Source organism: Oncorhynchus clarkii, unplaced genomic scaffold (assembly GCF_045791955.1).
Source record: "Oncorhynchus clarkii lewisi isolate Uvic-CL-2024 unplaced genomic scaffold, UVic_Ocla_1.0 unplaced_contig_6293_pilon_pilon, whole genome shotgun sequence".
Lineage (NCBI taxonomy): Eukaryota > Metazoa > Chordata > Actinopteri > Salmoniformes > Salmonidae > Oncorhynchus > Oncorhynchus clarkii.
This window is the reverse complement of record NW_027258237.1, coordinates 68,875-86,869: the sequence shown is the minus strand read 5'-3', so window position 1 is coordinate 86,869 and position 17,995 is coordinate 68,875. Positions and strand designations below refer to the sequence as shown.

Here is a 17,995-nt window from a genome sequence, read left to right as displayed (position 1 = left end):
CTGATATCAGTCTGGGAGCTAGCTAGCTAGCTATGTTCATCAGACATCACGGTTTCACAACAGGCTGTTTGCATAGAAGCAGGCCATTGGCTGCCTCCATCACCAGGCAGTGTTGATTCGGTTCTAAGTTTAGCAGTTCAGCCAATTGTTGAAATTGACTTTTTTTTATGTCAAAATGTGCATTAATTGAAGGTGCCAACAAACGTTATAGTCATGAAAAAATAATATTTAAAAAATAATATTTTACTGTCATATATTTTTTTTAAATCAGCTCCTCCCTCGATGGGGATCGATCAACTTCACGTTATTGGGCTTGGGCTCACCACCTATTGGTTGTTAAATAAAGCCTGTTAATGCTAGCCTATTTGTTGTTGCCACGGAGTGTTCAATGTCCACAGTCCAAGGCTGGCTCGCTATCAGGTCGACTAGGCAGTTGTTACCCCGTTCAAACACTTAGGAAATCCTTCCTTTTTGAAGTAATGACTAGTATCTGAAGAATGTAGCGACCTTAAAGGAGAAGTTTGATTTCTTACAACCAAACCTCTATTTTTATGAAAATTACATGTTATGGAAGGGTCCAGACACCATTTTTGCGATTTCGCTTGTTTTTAAAGAACCCAAGAACTACTGACCTAGAGCTAGACCTAGAGCTAGACCTAGAGCTAGACCTAGAGCTAGTCCTAGAGCTAGACCTAGAGCTAGACCTAGAGCTAGACCTAGAGCTAGACCTAGAGCTAGACCTAGAGCTAGACCTAGAGCTAGTCGCACAAAATGGAATATAACCATGTGAATAAAGTTCGGAATGACTCCATTGAATATGTACAACAAGGAAAAGTGTTGACAGTCGCTGGATCTGAGTGTTCTTTCCCAGGCTGTTTTCCTGAACAAGATATCTTCATCCGGTTGTAATCGTGGCTTCAAATCAACACAGACCAGATATTACATTTCCACCATTTTGAATAGTGTTTCCTTGTTGCAGTGTGAGGATCCCTCTGGCTACAAGCAGGAGGATGAGTTTATGGACATCCTGGAGGAGAGGAGGAGGAGCAGTGACCTAGGCCATGCCCTCCGAACCTTTACCCCCTCCCCCTACAGGGGGGCCCCTCCTCTCTCCGCGGGCGCCCTCAACAGGACGGTTCTGGAATCACAGTACCTACGATACGTCACCAAGGAGGTACAGTGTGTGTGGGTGCATGCGAGCGAGAATCCTGAACGTTCCCTGATGTACACTCAACAGGGTCAACAGGACATTAGTCCAGTTCCTGCCCGACCACATTGCAGACACATGCAAGGCCTTACAATGGCTAGCCTTACAATAGGTGTTTAACATATCAGCTAGTCATATCAATATAGCCAATCAAATACATTTTATTTGTCACATGCGCTGAATACAAGTGTAGACTTGACCGTGAAATTCTTCCTTACAAGCCCTTTAACCAACAGTGCAGTTCAAGAAGAAGAAAATATTTACCAAGTAACACAATAACGAGGCTCTATACAGGGTATTACGGTACAGAGTCAATGTGGAGGCTATATACAGGGTATTACGGTACAGAGTCAATGTGGAGGCTATATACAGGGTATTACGGTACAGAGTCAATGTGGAGGCTATATACAGGGTATTACGGTACAGAGTCAATGTGGAGGCTATATACAGGGTATTACGGTACAGAGTCAATGTGGAGGCTATATACAGGGGGTACCGGTACATAGTCAATGTGGAGGCTATATACAGGGGGTACCGGTACAGAGTCAATGTGGAGACTATATACAGGGGGTACCGGTTCAGAGTCAATGTGGAGGCTATATACAGGGTATTACGGTACAGAGTCAATGTGGAGGCTATATACAGGGGGTACCGGTACAGAGTCAATGTGGAGGCTATATACAGGGTATTACGGTACAGAGTCAATGTGGAGGCTATATACAGGGGGTACCGGTACAGAGTCAATGTGGAGGCTATATACAGGGTATTCCGGTACAGAGTCAATGTGGAGGCTATATACAGGGTGTTACGGTACAGAGTCAATGTGGAGGCTATATACAGGGTATTACGGTACAGAGTCAATGTGGAGGCTATATACAGGGTATTACGGTACAGAGTCAATGTGGAGGCTATATACAGGGTATTAAGGTACAGAGTCAATGTGGAGGCTATATACAGGGTATTACGGTACAGAGTCAATGTGGAGGCTATATACAGGGTATTACGGTACAGAGTCAATGTGGAGGCTATATACAGGGTATTACGGTACAGAGTCAATGTGGAGGCTATATACAGGGTATTAAGGTACAGAGTCAATGTGGAGGCTATATACAGGGTGTTACGGTACAGAGTCAATGTGGAGGCTATATACAGGGTATTACGGTACAGAGTCAATGTGGAGGCTATATACAGGGTATTACGGTAGAGAGTCAATGTGGAGGCTATATACAGGGGGTACCAGTACAGAGTCAATGTGGAGGCTATATACAGGGGGTACCGGTACAGAGTCAATGTGGAGGCTATATACAGGGGGTACCGGTACAGAGTCAATGTGGAGGCTATATACAGGGTATTATGGTACAGAGTCAATGTGGAGGCTATATACAGGGTGTTACGGTACAGAGTCAATGTGGAGACTATATACAGGGGGTACCGGTACAGAGTCAGTGTAGAGGCTATATACAGGGTATTACGGTACAGAGTCAATGTGGAGGCTATATACAGGGGGTACCAGTACAGAGTCAATGTGGAGGCTATATACAGGGGGTACCGGTACAGAGTCAATGTGGAGGCTATATACAGGGGGTACCGGTACAGAGTCAGTGTGGAGGCTATATACAGGGGGTACCGGTACAGAGTCAATGTGGAGGCTATATACAGGGGGTACCGGTACAGAGTCAATGTGGAGGTTATATACAGGGGGTACCGGTACAGAGTCAATGTGGAGGCTATATACAGGGGGTACCGGTACAGAGTCAATGTGGAGGCTATATACAGGGCAGTGTGGAGGCTATATACAGGGCAGTGTGGAGGCTATATACAGGGCAGTGTGGAGGCTATATACAGGGGGTACCGGTACTGAGTCAGTGTGGAGGGGTACAGGCTAGTTGAGGTAATCTGTACATGTAGGTGGGGGCGAAGTGACTATGCACAGATAATAAACAAACAGTGAGTAGCAGCAGTGTACAAGAGTGGAGGGGGTCAATGTAAATTGTCCGGTGGCGATTTTATGAAGCTGTTAAGGAGCCTCCGAGTCCTAGACTTGGCGTTCCGGTACCGCTTGCCGTGCGGTAGCAGAGAGAACAACAGTCTATAACTTGGGTGACTGGAGTCTCTGACAATTTTATGGGCTTTCCTCTGACACCACCTATTATATAGTTCCTGGATGTCAGGAAGCTTGGCCCCAGTGATGTCCTGGGCCGTTCGCACTACCCTCTGGTCAGATGCAGAGCAGTTCTCTGTAGTGCCTTGCGGTCGGAGGCCGTACCAGGCGGTGATGCAACCGGTCAGGATGCTCTCAATAGTTCAGCTGTAGAACCTTTTGACGATCTGGGGAAATGTTTTCAGTCTCCTGAGGGGGAAAAGGTTATGTCGTATCCTCTTCACGACTGATGTGGTTGGAACATGATAGTTCGTTGGTGATGTGGACATCAAGGAACTTGAAACTCTCGACCCGCTCCACTACAGCCCCGTTGATGTTAATGGGGCCCTGTTTGGCCCTCCTTTTCCTGTAGTCCACGATCAGCTCCTTTTGTCTTGCTCACATTGTGGGAGAGGTTGTTGTCCTGACACCACACTGCCAGTTCTGACCTCCTCCCTATAGGCTGACTTGTCGGTGATCAGGCCTACCACTGTTGTGTCGTCAGCAAACTTATGGTGTTGGAGTCGTGTTTGGCCACGCAGTCGTGGTTGAACAGGGAGTACAGGAGGGGACTGAGCACGCACGCCTGAGGGGCCCCAGTGTTGAGGATCAGCGTCGCAAGACGTGTTGTTGCCTTTTCTTACCACCTGGGGGCGACCCGTCAGGAAGTCCAGGAGGTGTTTAGTACCAGAGTCCTTAGCTTAGTGAAGAGCTCCGTGGGCACTATGGTGTTGAACGCTGAGCTGTAGTCAATGAACAGCATTCTCACATAGGTGTTCCTTTTGTCCAGGTGAGAAAGGGCAGTGTGGACTGCGATTGAGACTGCGTCATCTGTGGATCTGTTGGTGCGGTATGCGAATTGGAGTGGGTCTAGGGTGTTCGGAAGGATGCTCTTGATGTGAGCCATGACCAGCCTTTCAAAGCACTTCATGGCTACCGACGTTAGTTCCATGGGGCGTTAATCATTTTAGGCAGGTTACCTTCGCTTCCTTGGTCACAGGGACTATGGTGGTGTGCTTGAAATATAGGTATTACAGACTCGGTCAGGGAGAGGTTGAAAATGTCAGCGAAGACACTTGACAGTTGGTCCGCGCATGCTTTGAGTACACGTCCTGGTAATCCGTCTGGCCCCGCGGCTTTGTGAATGTTGACCTATTTAAAGGTTTTGTTCACATCGGCTACCGAGAGCGTTCTCACACAGTCATCCAGAACAGCTGGTGCTCTCGTGCATGCCTCAGTGTTGCTTGCCTCGATGTGAGCATAAAAGGCATTTGGCTAGTCTGGTAGGCTTGCGTCACTGGGCAGCTCGCGTCTAGGTTTCCCTTTTGTAGTCTGTTATAGTTTTCAAGCCCTGCCACATCTGAGGAGCGTCAGAGCAGGTGTAGTAGGATTCAATCTTAATCCTGTATTGACACGTTGCTTGTTTGATGGTTCGCCTGAGGGCATAGTGGGATTTTTGTATTAGTGTCCGGATTAGTCTCCCGCTCCTTGAGCTCTAGCCTTTAGCTCAGTGCGGATGTTGCCTGTAATCCATGGCTTCTGGTTGGGATATGTACGCACAGTCACTGTGAGTTCGACGTTATCGATGCACTTAGTGATGAAGCCGATGACTGAGGTGGTGTGTTCCTCGATGCCATTGGATGAATCCCGGAACATATTCCAGTCTGTGCTAGCAAAACAGTCCTGTAGTGTAGCATCCACGTCATCTGACCACTTCTGTATTTAGCGAGTCATGGGTACTTCCTGCTTTAGTATTTGCTTGTTACCTGTAATCAGGTGGATATAATTATGGTCAGATTTGCCAAATGGAGGGCGGGGGAGAGCTTTGTATGCACATCTGTGTGTGGGGTAAAGGTGGTCTAGGATTTTTTTTCTCCCTGGTTGCACATTTAAGTTTGCACTCCTAGTGGAGTGCTGCTTCTGGGTGAGCATTTTCTTCTTTGCTTATGGCCTTATAGAGTTGGTTGAGTGCGGTCTTAGTGCCAGCTTCGTTCTGTGGTGGTAAATAGACGACTACGAATTATACAGACGAAAACTCTCTCGGTAGATAGTGTGGTCTACAGCTTATCATAAGGTACTCTACCTTATTCTAGGGACAATAAGGAGTCCTGCGTCTTTCAGCAGTATTTTGCACTAGCAGATGTTTATTTTGTGTCTTATCTGGTTGGCGGGAGAGTAGAGCATTGCAGTTGTCTAATCTTGACGCAACCAATGTAGTTGCAGGAACTCGACCTCTAACGCTCTGACCCTTGAACCCTGACCTCTCTGTGCAGGTGGCCATGGAGACTGGTGAGAGTGTGGATCTGGTGAGAGAGGAGGCGTCAGGGATACTGGATGAGATGTCTCAGAACCTCCAGCTGGGATTCATCAGACTGCTGGGGTTCACCCTCAGTAAAGTATTCAAGAGGCTCTTCAGCCACATCAACATCAACCAGGAAGGACTCAATAGGGTCAGAATACTGCTATTATAATACAAAGAATACTACTACTACTAGAACACAACTACTATAATACAGTAGTATACAGTTCACCTTCAAGAGGCTTTTCAGCCTCAACATCAACCGGGACTGACTCAACAGGCTCACAATACAACTGTTATAATACAAAGAATACTACTACTACTATAATACTACTAGTATAATACAGTAGTATACAGTTCACCTTCAGTAGTCTTCAAGAGGCTCTTCAGCCTCAACATCAACCGGGACTGACTCAACAGGCTCACAATACAACTATTATAATACAAATAATACTACTACTACTATAATACTACTAGTATAATACAAGTAGAATACTACCACTAGAATACTACTATTATAATTCAAATTGAATACCACTAATAGAATACTGCTATTATTATTATTATTATTATTATTATTATTATTATAATAATAGTACTATTATAATACAAATTGAATGCTACTACTAGTGTACTATTATCATACACAGAATACTATTACTAGATTACTGCTATTATAATGCTACTGCTAGAAGACTACTATTATATTACAAGTAGGATACTACTACTATAATACAAATATAATACTGCTATTATAATAATACTACTACTCGAATACTACTTATAATACAATTAGGATACTACTACTATAATACAAATAGAATACTGCTATTATAATACTACTACTTGAATACTATTATAATACAAATATAATACTGCTATTATAATAATACTACTACTCGAATACTATTATAATACAATTAGGATACTACTACTAGAATACTGCTATTATAATACTACTACTTGAATACTACTATTATAATACAAGTAGAATACTACTACTATAATACAAATAGAATACTGCTATTATAATACTACTACTTGAATACTACTATTATAATACAATTAGGATACTACTACTATAATACAAATAGAATACTGCTATTATAATACTACTACTTGAATACTACTATTATAATACAAGTAGAATACTACTACTATAATACAAATAGAATACTGCTATTATAATACTGCTACTTGAATACTACTATTATAATAATACTACTACGCGAATACTACTATAATACAATTAGGATACTACTACTAGAATACTGCTATTATAATACAAATATAATACTACTACTATAATACAAATATACTACGAGAATACTGCTTTTATAATACTACTACTACGCGAATACTACTATAATACAATTAGGATACTACTACTAGAATACTGCTATTATAATACAAATATAATACTACTATAATACAAATATACTACTAGAATACTGCTTTTATAATACTACTACTACGCGAATACTACTATAATACAATTAGGATACTACTACTAGAATACTGCTATTATAATACAAATAGAATACTACTATAATACAAATATACTACTAGAATACTGCTTTTATAATACTACTACTGCTAGAATAGTACTACTATTATAATACAAATAGAATACTACTACTACTACTACTACTACTACTACTACTAGTATAATACAAATAGAATACTACTACTACTACTACTACTAGTATAATACAAATAGAATACTACTACTACTACTACTACTAGTATAATACAAATAGAATACTACTACTACTACTACTACTACTACTACTACTACTACTACTACTATTATAATACAAATAGAATACTACTACTATACTGCTAATGTAATACTACTATAATACAAATAGAATAATACTACTATACTGCTAATGTAATACTACTGTAATACTACTATTATAATATAAATAGAATACTACTACTGTAATACTACTGTAATACTACTATTATAATATAAATAGAATACTACTGGAATACATTGATTATCATGAATAACATTCTGTTCTTAGGCACAAAGTGAAGTGTGATTAATTCATTTCTACTTAGATGTATGTGTTGGGTACATGTTGTGTAATTTGTTAGATATTTCTTGTTAGATATTACTGCACTGTCAGAGCTAGAAACACAAGCATTTCGCTACACCCGCAATAACATGTTAATGTTAATTTTTGTATCGTTTAATCGTTAAAGATCCTAATTCAGATATGGTTCTGCTAGGGAACAAGGCAGTTCAGTCTACAGCAGTCCTACCTACCAGTCGTCACTAGTTGACATAGTCATTAAGCCCGCCTATTTCTACAACTTGTTTGTTTGAGAGCTCATGCTTTGGACTTGCAGAGCCATCCTTGTACATTGTTTTCCATGTACTGCCACTGTAGCTCGCTTCCACCTGGCAGAGTTAGCATTTCATCAAATCAAAATCTAATTTATTTATATAGCCCTTCGTACATCAGCTGATATCTCAAAGTGCTGTACAGAAACCCAGCCTAAAACCCCAAACAGCAAGCAATACAGGTGTAGAAGCACGGTGGCTAGGAAAAACTCCCTAGAAAGGCCAAAACCTAGGAAGAAACCTAGAGAGGAACCAGGCTATGTGGGGTGGCCAGTCCTCTTCTGGCTGTGCCTGGTGGAGATTATAACAGAACATGGCCAAGATGTTCAAATGTTCATAAATGACCAGCATGGTCGAATAATAATAAGGCAGAACAGTTGAAACTGGAGCAGCAGCACAGTCAGGTGGACTGGGGACAGCAAGGAGTCATCATGTCAGGTAGTCCTGGGGCATGGTCCTAGGGCTCAGGTCCTCCGAGAGAGAGAAAGAAAGAGAGAAGGAGAGAATTAGAGAGAGCACACTTAGATTCACACAGGACACCGAATAGGACAGGAGAAGTACTCTAGATATAACAGACTGAACCTAGCCCCCTGACACATAAACTACTGCAGCATAAATACTGGAGGCTGAGACAGGAGGAGTCGAGAGACACTGTGGCCCCATCCGAGGACACCCCCGGACAGGGCCAAACAAGCAGGATATAACCCTACCCACTTTGCCAAAGCACAGCCCCCACACCACTAGAGGGATATCTTCAACCACCAACTTACCATCCTGAGACAAGGCTGAGTATAGCCCACAAAGATCTCCGCCACGGCACAACCCAAGGGGGGGCGCCAACCCAGACAGGAAGATCACATCAGTGACTCAACTCACTCAAGTGACACACCCCTCCCAGGGACGGTATAAAAGAGCCCCAGTAAGCCAGTGACTCAGCCCCTGTAATAGGGTTAGAGGCAGAGAATCCCAGTGGAAAGAGGGGAACCGGCCAGGCAGAGACAGCAAGGGGGGGTTCTTTGCTCCAAAGCCTTTCCGTTCACCTTCACACTCCTGGGCCAGACTAGACTCAATCATACGACCCACTGAAGAGATGAGTCTTCAGTAGAGACTTAAAGGTTGAGACCGAGTCTGCGTCTCTGACATGGGTAGGCAGACCGTTCCATAAAAATGGAGCTCTATAGGAGAAAACCCTTGAAGAACACCGAAATGTACAGTTGATTTGTCAGAGGACAAACCATTCACAGAGACAAACTGATATCTTTCCGACAGATAAGATCTAAACCAGGCCAGAACTTGTCCGTGTAGACCAATTTGGGTTTCCAATCTCTCCCAATCTCTCCATCACCTTGTCATTTAAGTTCTTTAAAGTTCTACAGGACTTCCCTGCTGTCTGTTCCCTGTCTGCCATCCGTTACCGACGGAGACTAGCTGTGGCAAATCATTGATCTCCTCCTCCCGTTCCAGCGTTGTTGTTTTAGGCATTTCTTTAGCGGTAGTTCTGTGATTTTTCAGATAAATATTCAGAAGACATTTTCGGTTAGTGATTTATTTATTTTTCTTTGAGAAACGTTAACGATGCCTCTGTCATTTAAACATTCACCCGCCTAATTCAAACCCGTTATCTGTTGTTTTCTCAGTTCATTGGTTCACAGTGATGTTTCTGTCCCGCCCCCAGCTCCAACAGGCCATTCAGGAGTCTCCAGTGATCCTGATGCCCAATCACAGGAGTTATGTGGACTTCCTGGTTCTGTCCTACATCCTGTTCACCTATGACCTGCCCATCCCCGTTATAGCTGCTGGAATCCGCAAGTATCTATTAATTCATCCTGTTTCTGTGTTTTGGTCGACTTAAAAAATAAAACTGGAACGACCATAGAGCCACACTTCAGATAACAAATGTCTAACTTTACCTGTCGGTCTTTCTGTCTTCCCCTGCATACGTCCGTCCGTCCTTCTCCCCCTCTGTAGCTCTGATGGACATGAAGATGGTGGGAGAGATCCTGCGTCGTTCTGGGGCGTTCTTCATTAGGAGGGCCATCGGGTCCGACAAGCTGTACTGGGCTGTCCTATCTGAGTATGTCAAAACCATTGTCAGGGTACGTGTCCACACATATTTATATCACACTGCCGTATGTGCCAAACACTCAGTCTGTCATGGAAAGAGCTGTTCCTAATGTTTTCTACACTGTGTATATATTATGTGTTGGTGTGTATCCCAAATAGCTATTTAGTGCACTATTTTAGACCAGAGCGCTATTGAACCCTATTCCCTATATATTAGGGAATAGAGTATGCAGACAGGCTATGCTCCTATAGAGTTGTAACTAGTGTCCTCTCTCTCTCCTCAGACAGGGTATGCTCCTGTAGAGTTGTAACTAGTGTCCTCTCTCTCTCCTCAGACAGGGTATGCTCCTGTAGAGTTGTAACTAGGTTCTTCTCTCTCTCCTCAGACAGGGTATGCTCCTGTAGAGTTGTAACTAGGTTATTCTCTCTCTCCTCAGTCAGGGTATGCTCCTATAGAGTTGTATCTAGTGTCCTCTCTCTCTCCTCAGACAGGGTATGCTCCTATAGAGTTGTATCTAGTGTCCTCTCTCTCTCCTCAGACAGGGTATGCTCCTATAGAGTTGTAACTAGTGTCCTCTCTCTCTCCTCAGACAGGGTATGCTCCTGTAGAGTTGTAACTAGTGTCCTCTCTCTCTCCTCAGACAGGGTATGCTCCTGTAGAGTTGTAACTAGGTTCTTCTCTCTCTCCTCAGACAGGGTATGCTCCTGTAGAGTTGTAACTAGGTTATTCTCTCTCTCCTCAGACAGGGTATGCTCCTATAGAGTTGTAACTAGTGTCCTCTCTCTCTCCTCAGACAGGGTATGCTCCTATAGTTGTAACTAGTGTATTCTCTCTCTCTCCTCAGACAGGGTATGCTCCTGTAGAGTTCTATGTGGAGGGTCTGAGGAGCAGAACTCTCAAGTCCCTCACACCCAAGTTAGGTGAATGGGGGTGTGTGCTCGCACGTCTGTCTGTCTGTGGCTATCAAACACGTCCTGTTCCCCTGTCTGTCTGGCTAATTAACATGTCCTGTTACCTGTCTGTCTGGCTGGCTAACATGTCCTGTTCCCCTGTCTGTCTGGCTGACTAATTAACATGTCCTGTTACCTGTCTGTCTGGCTGGCTAATTAACATGTCCTGTTACCTGTCTGGCTGGCTGGCTAATTAACATGTCCTGTTACCTGTCTGTCTGCCTGTGTCTCATTAACCTGTCCTGTTACCTGTCTGTCCCTGCAGGTATGATGCACATGGTCCTGGAGCCGTTCCTTAAAGGGGAGGTGTATGACATCACGCTGGTCCCCATCAGTATCAGCTATGACAGGGTCCTGGAGGAGTCTCTACTGGCACATGAACTACTTGGGGTCCCCAAGCCCAGAGAGACCACCATGGTATGACCCATACACCCCCCTATATTCACTGAGAGTGGTACGACCCAACCACACCCCCGTGTTCACTAAGAGGGGTACGACCTGTTAGGTTCTGAACAAACAAACTGACAACTAGAAAAAGCTCAAACCAAGTTTATTCACCCACTGCGTCGTACAGCTGCAAGGACCAGGTATGATTACACAATAACATATAAATATAACCTCCTAATAGTCTGGGTCAACTCCTTACACATCTAGACAGCTAATACATCTCTGTTGCTAGGCAGGAATTGGGCCCCTCTGTGTGTGAGAGGACCGTAGTAGCAGGGTCGTTGGTGGGCCCCTCTGTGTGTGAGAGGACCGTAGTAGCGGGGTCGTTGGGGTGGGCCCCCCTGTGTGAGAGAGGACCGTAGTAGCGGGGTCGTTGGTGGGCCCCCCTTCCCACAGGTTTCCTGTGACCATAATCTGTTGACTTGACCTGGAGCTGAATTCCCCCCTCCTCCCTAGTTCTGCAGCTGACCCCCTAGTTCTGCAGCTGACCCCCTAGTTCTGCAGCTGACCCCCTAGTTCTACAGCTGACCCCCTCCTCCCTAATTCTACAGCTGACCCCCTAGTTCTGCAGCTGACCCCCTCCTCCCTAATTCTACAGCTGACCCCCTAGTTCTGCAGCTGACCCCCTCCTCCCTAATTCTACAGCTGACCCCCTCCTCCCTAATTCTACAGCTGACCCCCTAGTTCTGCAGCTGACCCCCTAGTTCTGCAGCTGACCCCCTAGTTCTGCAGCTGACCCCCTAGTTCTGCAGCTGACCCCCTCCTCCCTAGTTCTGCAGCTGACCCCCTAGTTCTGCAGCTGACCCCCTCCTCCCTAATTCTACAGCTGACCCCCTAGTTCTGCAGCTGACCCCCTAGTTCTACAGCTGACCCCCTCCTCCCTAATTCTACAGCTGACCCCCTCCTCCCTAGTTCTACAGCTGACCCCCTCCTCCCTAATTCTACAGCTGACCCCCTAGTTCTGCAGCTGACCCCCTAGTTCTACAGCTGACCCCCTCCTCCCTAATTCTACAGCTGACCCCCTAGTTCTACAGCTGACCCCCTAGTTCTACAGCTGACCCCCTAGTTCTACAGCTGACCCCCTCCTCCCTAGTTCTACAGCTGACCCCCTCCTCCCTAGTTCTGCAGCTGACCCCCTAGTTCTGCAGCTGACCCCCTAGTTCTACAGCTGACCCCCTCCTCCCTAATTCTACAGCTGACCCCCTAGTTCTGCAGCTGACCCCCTAGTTCTGCAGCTGACCCCCTCCTCCCTAGTTCTGCAGCTGACCCCCTCCTCCCTAATTCTACAGCTGACCCCCTAGTTCTGCAGCTGACCCCCTAGTTCTGCAGCTGACCCCCTAGTTCTACAGCTGACCCCCTCCTCCCTAATTCTACAGCTGACCCCCTCCTCCCTAGTTCTACAGCTGACCCCCTCCTCCCTAATTCTACAGCTGACCCCCTAGTTCTGCAGCTGACCCCCTAGTTCTACAGCTGACCCCCTCCTCCCTAATTCTACAGCTGACCCCCTAGTTCTACAGCTGACCCCCTAGTTCTACAGCTGACCCCCTAGTTCTACAGCTGACCCCCTCCTCCCTAGTTCTACAGCTGACCCCCTCCTCCCTAGTTCTGCAGCTGACCCCCTAGTTCTGCAGCTGACCCCCTAGTTCTACAGCTGACCCCCTCCTCCCTAATTCTACAGCTGACCCCCTCCTCCCTAATTCTACAGCTGACCCCCTAGTTCTACAGCTGACCCCATAGTTCTACAGCTGACCCCCTAGTTCTACAGCTGACCCCCTAGTTCTACAGCTGACCCCCTCCTCCCTAATTCTACAGCTGACCCCCTCCTCCCTAATTCTACAGCTGACCCCCTAGTTCTACAGCTGACCCCCTAGTTCTACAGCTGACCCCCTAGTTCTACAGCTGACCCCCTAGTTCTACAGCTGACCCCCTAGTTCTACAGCTGACCCCCTCCTCCCTAATTCTACAGCTGACCCCCTAGTTCTACAGCTGACCCCCTAGTTCTACAGCTGACCCCCTCCCTAGTTCTACTGCCCTTCGCCTCCTTCCTTAGAAACAGGGAACAGAGTGTGAACTTCTCCATTGTCTGACTCGGTAACTGTTCCGTACACCACGTTCCTATCCACCCTTCATTGACCCCATTGACCCTTATACACGTAATCATTAAGTTTTAGTATGGTAACATCAATGAGTGCTTTTCAAGCTAGAATCCAACAGTCCCTTCTTTTTGAATAGTAGCTCTAAACTGTTAGACAGGATATAACCTATGAAATGACTTGTAAACAGGATATAACCTATGAAATGACTTATAAACAGGATATAACCTATGAAATGACTTATAAACAGGATATAACCTATGAAATGACTTATAAACAGGATATAACCTATGAAATGACTCATAAACAGGATATAACCTATGAAATGACTTGTAAACAGGATATAACCTATGAAATCAAATCAAATCAAATCAAATCAAATTTTATTTGTCACATACACATGGTTAGCAGATGTTAATGCGAGTGTAGCGAAATGCTTGTGCTTCTAGTTCCGACAATGCAGTAATAACAAGTAATCTAACTAACAATTCCAAAACTACTGTCTTGTACACAGTGTAAGGGGATAAAGAATATGTACATATGGATATATGAATGAGTGATGGTACAGAGCAGCATAGGCAAGATACAGTAGATGGTATCGGGTACAGTATGTACAAATGAGATGAGTATGTAAACAAAGTGGCATAGTATAGTATAAAGTGGCTAGTGATACATGTATTACATAAGGATACCGTCGATGATATAGAGTACAGTATATACGTATGCATATGAGATGAATAATGTAGGGTAAGTAACATTTATATAAGGTAGCATTGTTTAAAGTGGCTAGTGATATATTTACATCATTTCCCATCAATTCCCATTATTAAAGTGGCTGGAGTTGAGTCAGTGTCAGTGTGTTGGCAGCAGCCACTCAGTGTTAGTGGTGGCTGTTTAACAGTCTGATGGCCTTGAGATAGAAGCTGTTTTTCAGTCTCTCGGTCCCAGCTTTGATGCACCTGTACTGACCTCGCCTTCTGGATGATAGCGGGGTGAACAGGCAGTGGCTCGGGTGGTTGATGTCCTTGATGATCTTTATGGCCTTCCTGTGACATCGGGTGGTGTAGGTGTCCTGGAGGGCAGGTAGTTTGCCCCCGGTGATGCGTTGTGCAGACCTCACTACCCTCTGGAGAGCCTTACGGTTGAGGGCGGTGCAGTTGCCATACCAGGCGGTGATACAGCCCGCCAGGATGCTCTCGATTGTGCATCTGTAGAAGTTTGTGAGTGCTTTTGGTGACAAGCCGAATTTCTTCAGCCTCCTGAGGTTGAAGAGGCGCTGCTGCGCCTTCTTCACGATGCTGTCTGTGTGAGTGGACCAATTCAGTTTGTCTGTGATGTGTATGCCGAGGAACTTAAAACTTGCTACCCTCTCCACTACTGTTCCATCGATGTGGATAGGGGGGTGTTCCCTCTGCTGTTTCCTGAAGTCCACAATCATCTCCTTAGTTTTGTTGACGTTGAGTGTGAGGTTGTTTTCCTGACACCACACTCCGAGGGCCCTCACCTCCTCCCTGTAGGCCGTCTCATCGTTGTTGGTAATCAAGCCTACCACTGTTGTGTCGTCCGCAAACTTGATGATTGAGTTGGAGGCGTGCGTGGCCACGCAGTCGTGGGTGAACAGGGAGTACAGGAGAGGGCTCAGAACGCAACCTTGTGGGGCCCCAGTGTTGAGGATCAGCGGGGAGGAGATGTTGTTGCCTACCCTCACCACCTGGGGGCGGCCCGTCAGGAAGTCCAGTACCCAGTTGCACAGCTTGATGACGAGCTTGGAGGGTACTATGGTGTTGAATGCCGAGCTGTAGTCGATGAACAGCATTCTCACATAGGTATTCCTCTTGTCCAGATGGGTTAGGGCAGTGTGCAGTGTGGTTGAGATTGCATCGTCTGTGGACCTATTTGGGCGGTAAGCAAATTGGAGTGGGTCTAGGGTGTCAGGTAGGGTGGAGGTGATATGGTCCTTGACTAGTCTCTCAAAGCACTTCATGATGACGGATGTGAGTGCTACGGGGCGGTAGTCATTTAGCTCAGTTACCTTAGCTTTCTTGGGAACAGGAACAATGGTGGCCCTCTTGAAGCATGTGGGAACAGCAGACTGGTATAGGGATTGATTGAATATGTCCGTAAACACACCGGCCAGCTGGTCTGCGCATGCTCTGAGGGCGCGGCTGGGGATGCCATCTGGGCCTGCAGCCTTGCGAGGGTTAACACGTTTAAATGTCTTACTCACCTCGGCTGCAGTGAAGGAGAGACCGCATGTTTTCGTTGCAGGCCGTGTCAGTGGCACTGTATTGTCCTCAAAGCGGGCAAAAAAGTTATTTAGTCTGCCTGGGAGCAAGACATCCTGGTCCGTGACTGGGCTGGGTTTCTTCCTGTAGTCCGTGATTGACTGTAGACCCTGCCACATGCCTCTTGTGTCTGAGCCGTTGAATTGAGATTCTACTTTGTCTCTGTACTGGCGCTTAGCTTGTTTGATAGCCTTGCGGAGGGAATAGCTGCACTGTTTGTATTCGGTCATGTTACCAGACACCTTGCCCTGATTAAAAGCAGTGGTTCGCGCTTTCAGTTTCACACGAATGCTGCCATCAATCCACGGTTTCTGGTTAGGGAATGTTTTAATCGTTGCTATGGGAACGACATCTTCAACGCACGTTCTAATGAACTCGCACACCGAATCAGCGTATTCGTCAATGTTGTTATCTGACGCAATACGAAACATCTCCCAGTCCACGTGATGGAAGCAGTCTTGGAGTGTGGAGTCAGCTTGGTCGGACCAGCGTTGGACAGACCTCAGCGTGGGAGCCTCTTGTTTTAGTTTCTGTCTGTAGGCAGGGATCAACAAAATGGAGTCGTGGTCAGCTTTTCCGAAAGGGGGGCGGGGCAGGGCCTTATATGCGTCGCGGAAGTTAGAGTAACAATGGTCCAAGGTCTTTCCTCCCCTGGTTGCGCAATCGATATGCTGATAAAATTTGGGGAGTCTTGTTTTCAGATTAGCCTTGTTAAAATCCCCAGCTACAATGAATGCAGCCTCCGGATAAATTGTTTCCAGTTTGCAGAGAGTTAAATAAAGTTCGTTCAGAGCCATCGATGTGTCTGCTTGGGGGGGGATATATACGGCTGTGATTATAATCGAAGAGAATTCTCTTGGTAGATAATGCGGTCTACATTTGATTGTGAGGAATTCTAAATCAGGTGAACAGAAGGATTTGAGTTCCTGTATGTTTCTTTCATCGCACCATGTCACGTTAGTCATAAGGCATACGCCCCCGCCCCTCTTTTTACCAGAAAGATGTTTTTTCCTGTCTGCGCGATGCGTGGAGAAACCTGTTGGCTGCACCGCTTCGGATAGCGTCTCTCCAGTAAGCCACGTTTCCGTGAAGCAAAGAACGTTACAGTCTCTGATGTCCCTCTGGAATGCTACCCTTGCTCGGATTTCATCAACCTTGTTGTCAAGAGACTGGACATTGGCAAGAAGAATGCTAGGGAGTGGTGTGCGCTGTGCCCGTCTCCGGAGTCTGACCAGAAGACCGCCTCGTTTCCCTCTCTTTCGGAGTCGTTTTTTTGGGTCGCTGCATAGGATCCACTCCGTTGTCCTGTTTGTAAGGCAGAACACAGGATCCGCGTCGCGAAAAACATATTCTTGGTCGTACTGATGGTGAGTTGATGCTGATCTTATATTCAGTAGTTCTTCTCGACTGTATGTAATGAAACCTAAGATGACCTGGGGTACTAATGTAAGAAATAACACGTAAAAAAACAAAAAACTGCATAGTTTCCTAGGAACGCGAAGCGAGGCGGCCATCTCTGTCGGCGCCGGAACAATGACTTGTAAACAGGATATAACCTATGAAATGACTTGTAAACAGGATATAACCTATGAAATGACTTCTAAACAGGATATAACCTATGAAATGACTCGTAAACAGGATATAACCTATGAAATGACTTGTAAACAGGATATAACCTATGAAATTACTTATAAACAGGATATAACCTATGAAATTACTTATAAACAGGATATAACCTATGAAATTACTCATAAACAGGATATAACCTATGAAATGACTTATAAACAGAAAAGATAACATGATTTAATATTCTCAGTTGATTTGGTATGTTTACACAAAAAAGAATATCCCAATGCCCCAGGGCAGGGATTGGGGACATTGCCCTGTGTAGGGTGCCGTCTTTCGGATGGGACGTTAAACGGGTGTCCTGACTCTCTGAGGCCATTAAAGATCCCATGGCACTTATCGTAAGAGTAGGGGTGTTAACCCCGGTGTCCTGGCTAAATTCCCAATCTGGCCCTCAAACCATCACGGTCACCTAATAATCCCCAGCTTACAATTGGCTCATTCATCCCCCTCCTCTCCCCTGTAACTATTCCCCAGGTCGTTGCTGCAAATGAGAACGTGTTCTCAGTCAACTTACCTGGTAAAATAAT

The 17,995-nt window shown here is 45.5% G+C and overlaps 1 protein-coding gene across 1 annotated transcript in view; it reads left to right on the top strand.

Annotated features, from left to right (window-relative positions):
* The first annotated feature begins 951 nt into the window (after window positions 1–951).
* The window catches only part of LOC139396224 (dihydroxyacetone phosphate acyltransferase-like), a 36,315-nt gene continuing 19,271 nt past the window's right edge, over window positions 952–17,995 (top strand). Inside the window, exons 1-6 of the mRNA XM_071143361.1 lie at window positions 952–1,174; window positions 5,621–5,797; window positions 9,675–9,804; window positions 9,968–10,095; window positions 10,909–10,984; window positions 11,280–11,431. Coding sequence (XP_070999462.1) covers window positions 1,019–1,174; window positions 5,621–5,797; window positions 9,675–9,804; window positions 9,968–10,095; window positions 10,909–10,984; window positions 11,280–11,431 — 819 coding nt within the window. The 5' untranslated portion in view covers window positions 952–1,018. The remainder of the gene's footprint in view (window positions 1,175–5,620; window positions 5,798–9,674; window positions 9,805–9,967; window positions 10,096–10,908; window positions 10,985–11,279; window positions 11,432–17,995) is intronic.